General features: G+C 34.2%; 1 protein-coding gene across 1 annotated transcript in view; it reads right to left on the minus strand.

Moving 5' to 3' along the window:
• Positions 1 to 9039: 9039 nt before the first annotated feature.
• The window catches only part of LOC131473038 (eukaryotic translation initiation factor 4E-1A-like), a 6151-nt gene continuing 3879 nt past the window's right edge, over positions 9040 to 11311 (minus strand). Inside the window, exons 5-7 of the mRNA XM_058650554.1 lie at positions 11276 to 11311; positions 10761 to 10900; positions 9040 to 10187 (exon numbers count right to left, since the gene is read on the minus strand). The exon at positions 11276 to 11311 is cut by the window's right edge and continues 78 nt beyond it. Of these exons, the coding sequence (XP_058506537.1) occupies positions 10073 to 10187; positions 10761 to 10900; positions 11276 to 11311 (291 nt within the window). The 3' untranslated portion in view covers positions 9040 to 10072. The remainder of the gene's footprint in view (positions 10188 to 10760; positions 10901 to 11275) is intronic.

The following is an 11311-nucleotide window of genomic DNA, read 5'->3' on the forward strand; positions in this document are numbered from 1 at the left end:
TTTTGGACGACATACTATACTATGATTTTTTGTCTCATTTTGGACGACATGCTATACTATGACGTTTTTGAGTGATTTTGGACGACATACTATACTATGACTTTTTTGTCTCATTTTGGACGACATACTATACTATGACGTTTCTGAGTGATTTTGGACGACATACTATACTATGACTTTTTTGACTGATTTTGGACGACATACTATACTATGACTTTTTTGTCTCATTTTGGACGACATACTATACTATGACGTTTTTGACTGATTTTGGACGACATTCGATACTATGACGTCTTTGACTGATTTTGGACGACATACTATACTATGACGTTTTTGACTGATTTTGGACGACATACTATACTATGATGTTTTTGATTGATTTTGGTCGACATACTATACTATGATGTTTTTGACTGATTTTGGACGACATACTATACTATGACTTTTTTGACTGATTTTGGACGACATACTATACTATGACATTTTTGTTTCATTTTGGACGACATACTATACTATGACTTTTTTGTCTCATTTTGTACGACATACTATACTATGACGTTTTTGACTGATTTTGGACGACATACTTTACTATGACATTTTTGAGTGATTTTGGACGACATACTATACTATGACTTTTTTGAGTGATTTTGGACGACATACTATACTATGACGTTTTTGACTGATTTTGGACGACATACTTTACTATGACGTTTTTGACTGATTTTGGACGACATACTTTACTATGACGTTTTTGACTGATTTTGGACGACATACTATACTATGACTTTTTTGTCTCATTTTGGACGACATACTATACTATGACTTTTTTGTCTCATTTTGGACGACATACTATACTATGACGTTTTTGAGTGATTTTGGACGACATACTATACTATGACGTTTCTGAGTGATTTTGGACGACATACTATACTATGACGTTTTTGAGTGATTTTGGACGACATACTATACTATGACGTTTCTGAGTGATTTTGGACGACATACTATACTATGACGTTTTTGAGTGATTTTGGACGACATACTATACTATGACGTTTTTGACTGATTTTGGACGACATACTATACTATGACGCTTTTGACTGATTTTGGACGACATACTATACTATGACGTTTCTGAGTGATTTTGGACGACATACTATACTATGACGTTTTTGAGTGATTTTGGATGACATACTATACTATGACGTTTCTGAGTGATTTTGGACGACATACTATACTATGACTTTTTTGAGTGATTTTGGACGACATACTATACTATGACATTTTTGTCTCATTTTGGACGACATACTATACTTTGACTTTTTTGACTGATTTTGGACGACATACTATACTATGACTTTTTTGTCTCATTTTGGACGACATACTATACTATGACGTTTTGACTGATTTTGGACGACATACTATACTATGACGTTTTTGAGTGATTTTGGACGACATACTATACTATGACTTTTTTGTCTCATTTTCGACGACATGCTATACTATGACGTTTTTGATTGATTTTGGTCGACATACTATATACTATGATGTTTTTGACTGATTTTGGACGACATACTATACTATGACATTTTTGACTGATTTTGGACGACATACTATACTATGACGTTTTTGAGTGATTTTGGATGACATACTATACTATGACGTTTTTGACTGATTTTGGACGACATACTATCCTATAAAGTTTTTGACTGATTTTGGACGACATACTATACTATGACGTTTCTGAGTGATTTTGGACGACATACTATACTATGACTTTTTTGTCTCATTTTCGACAACATGCTATACTATGACGTTTTTGACTGATTTTGGACGACATACTATACTATGACGTTTTTGAGTGATTTTGGACGACATACTATACTATGACGTTTTTGAGTGATTTTGGACGACATACTATACTATGACGTCTTTGACTGATTTTGGACGGCATACTATACTATGACGTTTTTGACTGATTTTGGACGACATACTATACTATGATGTTTTTGACTGATTTTGGACGACATACTATACTATGACGTTTCTGAGTGATTTTGGACGACATACTATACTATGACATTTTTGTCTCATTTTGGACGACATACTATACTATGACGTTTTTGAGTGATTTTGGACGACATACTATACTATGACTTTTTGAGTGATTTTGGACGACATACTATACTATGACGTTTTTGACTGATTTTGGACGACATACTATACTATGACATTTTTGACTGATTTTGGACGACATACTATACTATGACGTTTTTGAGTGATTTTGGATGACATACTATACTATGACGTTTTTGACTGATTTTGGACGACATACTATCCTATAAAGTTTTTGACTGATTTTGGACGACATACTATACTATGACGTTTCTGAGTGATTTTGGACGACATACTATACTATGACTTTTTTGTCTCATTTTCGACAACATGCTATACTATGACGTTTTTGACTGATTTTGGACGACATACTATACTATGACGTTTTTGAGTGATTTTGGACGACATACTATACAATGACGTTTTTGAGTGATTTTGGACGACATACTATACTATGACGTTTTTGAGTGATTTTGGACGACATACTATCCTATGAAGTTTTTGACTGATTTTGGACGACATACTATACTATGACGTTTTTGACTGATTTTGGACGACATACTATACTATGACGTTTTTGACTGATTTTGGACGACATACTATACTGTGACTTTTTTGTCTCATTTTCGACGACATGCTATACTATGATGTTTTTGATTGATTTTGGTCGACATACTATACTATGATGTTTTTGACTGATTTTGGACGACATACTATACTATGACTTTTTTGACTGATTTTGGACAACATACTATACTATGACATTTTTGTTTCATTTTGGACGACATACTATACTATGACTTTTTTGTCTCATTTTGGACGACATACTATACTATGACGTTTTTGACTGATTTTGGACGACATACTATACTATGACTTTTTTGTCTCATTTTCGACGACATTGTATACTATGACGTTTTTGATTGATTTTGGTCGACATACTATACTATGATGTTTTTGACTGATTTTGGACGACATACTATACTATGACTTTTTTGACTGATTTTGGACGACATACTATACTATGACATTTTTGTTTCATTTTGGACGACATACTATACTATGATTTTTTGTCTCATTTTGGACGACATGCTATACTATGACGTTTTTGAGTGATTTTGGACGACATACTATACTATGACTTTTTTGTCTCATTTTGGACGACATACTATACTATGACGTTTCTGAGTGATTTTGGACGACATACTATACTATGACTTTTTTGACTGATTTTGGACGACATACTATACTATGACTTTTTTGTCTCATTTTGGACGACATACTATACTATGACGTTTTTGACTGATTTTGGACGACATTCGATACTATGACGTCTTTGACTGATTTTGGACGACATACTATACTATGACGTTTTTGACTGATTTTGGACGACATACTATACTATGATGTTTTTGATTGATTTTGGTCGACATACTATACTATGATGTTTTTGACTGATTTTGGACGACATACTATACTATGACTTTTTTGACTGATTTTGGACGACATACTATACTATGACATTTTTGTTTCATTTTGGACGACATACTATACTATGACTTTTTTGTCTCATTTTGTACGACATACTATACTATGACGTTTTTGACTGATTTTGGACGACATACTTTACTATGACATTTTTGAGTGATTTTGGACGACATACTATACTATGACTTTTTTGAGTGATTTTGGACGACATACTATACTATGACGTTTTTGACTGATTTTGGACGACATACTTTACTATGACGTTTTTGACTGATTTTGGACGACATACTTTACTATGACGTTTTTGACTGATTTTGGACGACATACTATACTATGACTTTTTTGTCTCATTTTGGACGACATACTATACTATGACTTTTTTGTCTCATTTTGGACGACATACTATACTATGACGTTTTTGAGTGATTTTGGACGACATACTATACTATGACGTTTTTGACTGATTTTGGACGACATACTATACTATGACGCTTTTGACTGATTTTGGACGACATACTATACTATGACGTTTCTGAGTGATTTTGGACGACATACTATACTATGACGTTTTTGAGTGATTTTGGATGACATACTATACTATGACGTTTCTGAGTGATTTTGGACGACATACTATACTATGACTTTTTTGAGTGATTTTGGACGACATACTATACTATGACATTTTTGTCTCATTTTGGACGACATACTATACTTTGACTTTTTTGACTGATTTTGGACGACATACTATACTATGACTTTTTTGTCTCATTTTGGACGACATACTATACTATGACGTTTTGACTGATTTTGGACGACATACTATACTATGACGTTTTTGAGTGATTTTGGACGACATACTATACTATGACTTTTTTGTCTCATTTTCGACGACATGCTATACTATGACGTTTTTGATTGATTTTGGTCGACATACTATATACTATGATGTTTTTGACTGATTTTGGACGACATACTATACTATGACATTTTTGACTGATTTTGGACGACATACTATACTATGACGTTTTTGAGTGATTTTGGATGACATACTATACTATGACGTTTTTGACTGATTTTGGACGACATACTATCCTATAAAGTTTTTGACTGATTTTGGACGACATACTATACTATGACGTTTCTGAGTGATTTTGGACGACATACTATACTATGACTTTTTTGTCTCATTTTCGACAACATGCTATACTATGACGTTTTTGACTGATTTTGGACGACATACTATACTATGACGTTTTTGAGTGATTTTGGACGACATACTATACTATGACGTTTTTGAGTGATTTTGGACGACATACTATACTATGACGTCTTTGACTGATTTTGGACGGCATACTATACTATGACGTTTTTGACTGATTTTGGACGACATACTATACTATGATGTTTTTGACTGATTTTGGACGACATACTATACTATGACGTTTCTGAGTGATTTTGGACGACATACTATACTATGACATTTTTGTCTCATTTTGGACGACATACTATACTATGACGTTTTTGAGTGATTTTGGACGACATACTATACTATGACTTTTTGAGTGATTTTGGACGACATACTATACTATGACGTTTTTGACTGATTTTGGACGACATACTATACTATGACATTTTTGACTGATTTTGGACGACATACTATACTATGACGTTTTTGAGTGATTTTGGATGACATACTATACTATGACGTTTTTGACTGATTTTGGACGACATACTATCCTATAAAGTTTTTGACTGATTTTGGACGACATACTATACTATGACGTTTCTGAGTGATTTTGGACGACATACTATACTATGACTTTTTTGTCTCATTTTCGACAACATGCTATACTATGACGTTTTTGACTGATTTTGGACGACATACTATACTATGACGTTTTTGAGTGATTTTGGACGACATACTATACTATGACGTTTTTGAGTGATTTTGGACGACATACTATACTATGACATTTTTGAGTGATTTTGGACGACATACTATCCTATAAAGTTTTTGACTGATTTTGGACGACATACTATACTATGACGTTTTTGACTGATTTTGGACGACATACTATACTATGACGTTTTTGACTGATTTTGGACGACATACTATACTGTGACTTTTTTGTCTCATTTTCGACGACATGCTATACTATGATGTTTTTGATTGATTTTGGTCGACATACTATACTATGATGTTTTTGACTGATTTTGGACGACATACTATACTATGACTTTTTTGACTGATTTTGGACGACATACTATACTATGACATTTTTGTTTCATTTTGGACGACATACTATACTATGACTTTTTTGTCTCATTTTGGACGACATACTATACTATGACGTTTTTGACTGATTTTGGACGACATACTATACTATGACTTTTTTGTCTCATTTTCGACGACATTGTATACTATGACGTTTTTGATTGATTTTGGTCGACATACTATACTATGACTTTTTTGACTGATTTTGGACGACATACTATACTATGACATTTTTGTTTCATTTTGGACGACATACTATACTATGATTTTTTGTCTCATTTTGGACGACATGCTATACTATGACGTTTTTGAGTGATTTTGGACGACATACTATACTATGACTTTTTTGTCTCATTTTGGACGACATACTATACTATGACGTTTCTGAGTGATTTTGGACGACATACTATACTATGACTTTTTTGACTGATTTTGGACGACATACTATACTATGACTTTTTTGTCTCATTTTGGACGACATACTATACTATGACGTTTTTGACTGATTTTGGACGACATTCGATACTATGACGTCTTTGACTGATTTTGGACGACATACTATACTATGACGTTTTTGACTGATTTTGGACGACATACTATACTATGACGCTTTTGACTGATTTTGGACGACATACTATACTATGACGTTTCTGAGTGATTTTGGACGACATACTATACTATGAAATTTTTGTCTCATTTTGGACGACATACTATACTATGACGTTTCTGAGTGATTTTGGACGACATACTATACTATGACTTTTTTGTCTCATTTTCGACAACATGCTATACTATGACGTTTTTGACTGATTTTGGACGACATACTATACTATGACGTTTTTGAGTGATTTTGGACGACATACTATACTATGACGTTTTTGAGTGATTTTGGACGACATACTATCCTATAAAGTTTTTGACTGATTTTGGACGACATACTATACTATGACGTTTTTGACTGATTTTGGACGACATACTATACTATGACGTTTTTGACTGATTTTGGACGACATACTATACTATGACTTTTTTGTCTCATTTTCGACGACATGCTATACTATGATGTTTTTGATTGATTTTGGTCGACATACTATACTATGATGTTTTTGACTGATTTTGGACGACATACTATACTATGACTTTTTTGACTGATTTTGGACGACATACTATACTATGACATTTTTGTTTCATTTTGGACGACATACTATACTATGACTTTTTTGTCTCATTTTGTACGACATACTATACTATGACGTTTTTGACAGATTTTGGACGACATACTTTACTATGACATTTTTGAGTGATTTTGGACGACATACTATACTATGACTTTTTTGAGTGATTTTGGACGACATACTATACTATGACGTTTTTGACTGATTTTGGACGACATACTTTACTATGACGTTTTTGACTGATTTTGGACGACATACTTTACTATGACGTTTTTGACTGATTTTGGACGACATACTATACTATGACTTTTTTGTCTCATTTTGGACGACATACTATACTATGACTTTTTTGTCTCATTTTGGACGACATACTATACTATGACGTTTTTGAGTGATTTTGGACGACATACTATACTATGACGTTTTTGACTGATTTTGGACGACATACTATACTATGACGCTTTTGACTGATTTTGGACGACATACTATACTATGACGTTTCTGAGTGATTTTGGACGACATACTATACTATGACGTTTTTGAGTGATTTTGGATGACATACTATACTATGACGTTTCTGAGTGATTTTGGACGACATACTATACTATGACTTTTTTGAGTGATTTTGGACGACATACTATACTATGACATTTTTGTCTCATTTTGGACGACATACTATACTTTGACTTTTTTGACTGATTTTGGACGACATACTATACTATGACTTTTTTGTCTCATTTTGGACGACATACTATACTATGACGTTTTTGACTGATTTTGGACGACATACTATACTATGACGTTTTTGAGTGATTTTGGACGACATACTATACTATGACTTTTTTGTCTCATTTTCGACGACATGCTATACTATGACGTTTTTGATTGATTTTGGTCGACATACTATATACTATGATGTTTTTGACTGATTTTGGACGACATACTATACTATGACTTTTTTGACTGATTTTGGACGACATACTATACTATGACATTTTTGTTTCATTTTGGACGACATACTATACTATGACTTTTTTGTCTCATTTTGGACGACATACTATACTATGACGTTTTTGACTGATTTTGGACGACATACTTTACTATGACGTTTTTGAGTGATTTTGGACGACATACTATACTATGACTTTTTTGAGTGATTTTGGACGACATACTATACTATGACGTTTTTGACTGATTTTGGACGACATACTTTACTATGACGTTTTTGACTGATTTTGGACGACATACTATACTATGACGTTTTTGACTGATTTTGGACGACATACTATACTATGACTTTTTTGTCTCATTTTGGACGACATACTATACTATGACTTTTTTGTCTCATTTTGGACGACATACTATACTTTGACTTTTTTGACTGATTTTGGACGACATACTATACTATGACTCTTTTGTCTCATTTTGGACGACATACTATACTATGACTTTTTTGACTGATTTTTGGACGACATACTATACTATGACGTTTCTGAGTTATTTTGGACGACATACTATACTATGACGTTTTTGAGTGATTTTGGACAACATACTATACTATGACGTTTTTGACTGATTTTGGACGACATACTATACTATGACTTTTTTGAGTGATTTTGGACGACATACTAAAGTGGTGGTTCCCAACCTTTTTTCCTTGAACCCCCCCTTGCTTGTGTCCAGGACAAACCAGGCCCCCCCGACCCGAACACCTGTCCAGGGCACGCATACAAAAAAGAATAAAGTAAAAAGTTTATATGCAAAACTAAACAGCAGCTTTAGGTTTTTGTTCCTATTCTCAGTGTATATAGATAAAATAGCCTAATAAACTGACTAAAGTATGACTTTTTTGACAAATTTTGGACGACATGCTTAAGTATGACTTTTTTGCAACCTAAAACTCTACTTCACTCCCACTCTGTGGTGTGAAATAAGTGAGCGTACAAGTGGAATAATGTCATCAGTCAAGATGGTAATCAGAGCACAATACACTGCATATATTTATTCAACACATTTGTACATTCACTGCTCAGAAAGACGCAGCAGGCACGGTTAAATCTCTCCAAAAAAAAAATGTACTTGTTTTTATGTCATATTACATATATATAACAAAATCTGGAAAACTTAATAATTCTTATTCTTTTTTTTATCATCAATATCATCAAAACTTGAACTGAAAGAAAAAGGTTAACTCGCAGACTTAAGTAAACATCTTTCTTTACGTCACGTGACCTGCGTGGTTACTAAAATATGTATTTAGCATGTGCATTTAGAAAATATCCTCATAAATACTGTGGTACAAATGATGTAATATTCATGTACTATAAAGCTTGTAGTAGTTCAGTTTCAGTGCAAGTCCTCTTTACTTGTGTGGCAAAGAACTCAAATTCAAAAACGTTTCTGAACATTCTCCACTTGTCATTCAAATCCTGAACATTTAAATTTTAATTAGTTCACATTTTGAATAAGCTGACAAGAAGCAAGAGTTCAAACTGAGGCCTCTTGCTCACAACTAGGTTTTAAGAGGCAATAAAGTGGCTTAATTATGTTAAACTGCCAACCCAAAATATTCTTTCAATTATTATTCTTTGAAAATAGGATCTATAGTTAAATCATGTTCACTTTCAACATTTTAAATACTAAAGGATTTTTTTTTGGCTGTTTGTTTTTCTTCTTTGTTTTTTCTCTTTAATGTTTAATGACTGAAAAATTATTTATATACACTACAGGCGGAATAAATCAACGCACCAGAGTACAAAACGGAACACACTCAGCCCACCACCACAAAAGATATCATAGTGCTACATTTTAACTGCTTGTAATCTTCACCATAAAACAAAGCTTTGGTCAAATGGTGAGTAGGCAAACCAAAGAATAATTTTTTATATCTTAAATTTCAAAACATTTCACAGAAATAGTGCTTTACATTTGTGGGGTGGAAAACAAACAAACAAACAAACAGAAAATCTGTGCTTGGTGCCAGGGAAAAAAAAAAAAAAAAAGATGATTCGGTGAACAATCCTCAGGCAACAAACTTGTTCTTGGTTGTGGAGCCGCTCTTTGTGGCCGTGTCGGCGTGTGACTGGTATCCGATGATCACCTTCTGCGGAACACCTAATCTCTCCTTATACACACGCCTAGACAGGAAAAACACAAGATTAACATGTGCTATATTATATTAAATCTAAAAATGCATAATTCAATAAACGATAAATAACGTAACAAACATAAAATCCACACATTTAACCCTTTAACACTGAGCGCATTGCAGACGACACGTTTGCGTTACTGTAATTATGCGACTGTTTGTGCAGAAAAATTCCAACGGTTTCTGAAAGCTGACAAGTTGCACGTCAAACAATCAACAATTACTAGGGTAATTTCACTCAAAAAAAACATTTTGAGGATTAGGTGTTAAAGGGTTAATAACTGGGGATAAGAATCCTTACCCGTCATAATAAAATCTATTCATTTTCCAATTAATGTATGAACAGATGCGATATATACACAACACTATACACCCAAACAGAATTACTCTTTTTGGGCGGGAAAATGAAGCATTTGAGCCAATATTATGAATTACTATTACTGTTTTGGTATCATCTGCATGTGTTCACCCGATTGTTCTAGAGCGTGCTCATGAACGTTGTTTACACTACGGTTGAAGGGCTGCTAATTCTCCATCAATAACCGAAGCGTCCCACTCTCACCCTATGTGCGTAATGGCCTCTTTGTTCTCGAAGTCTGTGGTCCATATTGCTATTTTATCTCCTTTGGCTCGCACGTTGATGACGGCACCGCACACGTCGTCGCTGTGGTCGTCGAACGCTTCGCCCACGAGACACAAAAGCTGCAGGAATAAGAAAGCGTGTCGTTATTTTACAAGGTCTCGTCCATTGTAGTGCGGTTAATAGCCGGTGATCTCTTCACAACAGACAGATTCTGACTTGGCACAGCTGGGAACGAACAGGTGTTACCAAGAACATTTAACAATGGCTCCATTCATTTCAAGCATCCCAGTGAGCCATCACAGTGTGGCAGCGAGCCAGCACACACACACACACACACACAATACCAGAACCCTGACACCAAACCAGCCAAATGGAATCCAGCCAACACCTGTGTTTCTCCTGTTACGATGTGTCAAGAAGTCTTTGTCCTACAGATAAAGTAATAATGGCGAAGTCAAAGTCACTAATACACAAAGGGACCATGCATTGCGTACCGTCTCCAACCAGAACCGGTCCAGGTCTGCTCTACG

Source organism: Solea solea, chromosome 14 (genome assembly GCF_958295425.1).
Source record: "Solea solea chromosome 14, fSolSol10.1, whole genome shotgun sequence".
NCBI classification, from domain to species: domain Eukaryota; kingdom Metazoa; phylum Chordata; class Actinopteri; order Pleuronectiformes; family Soleidae; genus Solea; species Solea solea.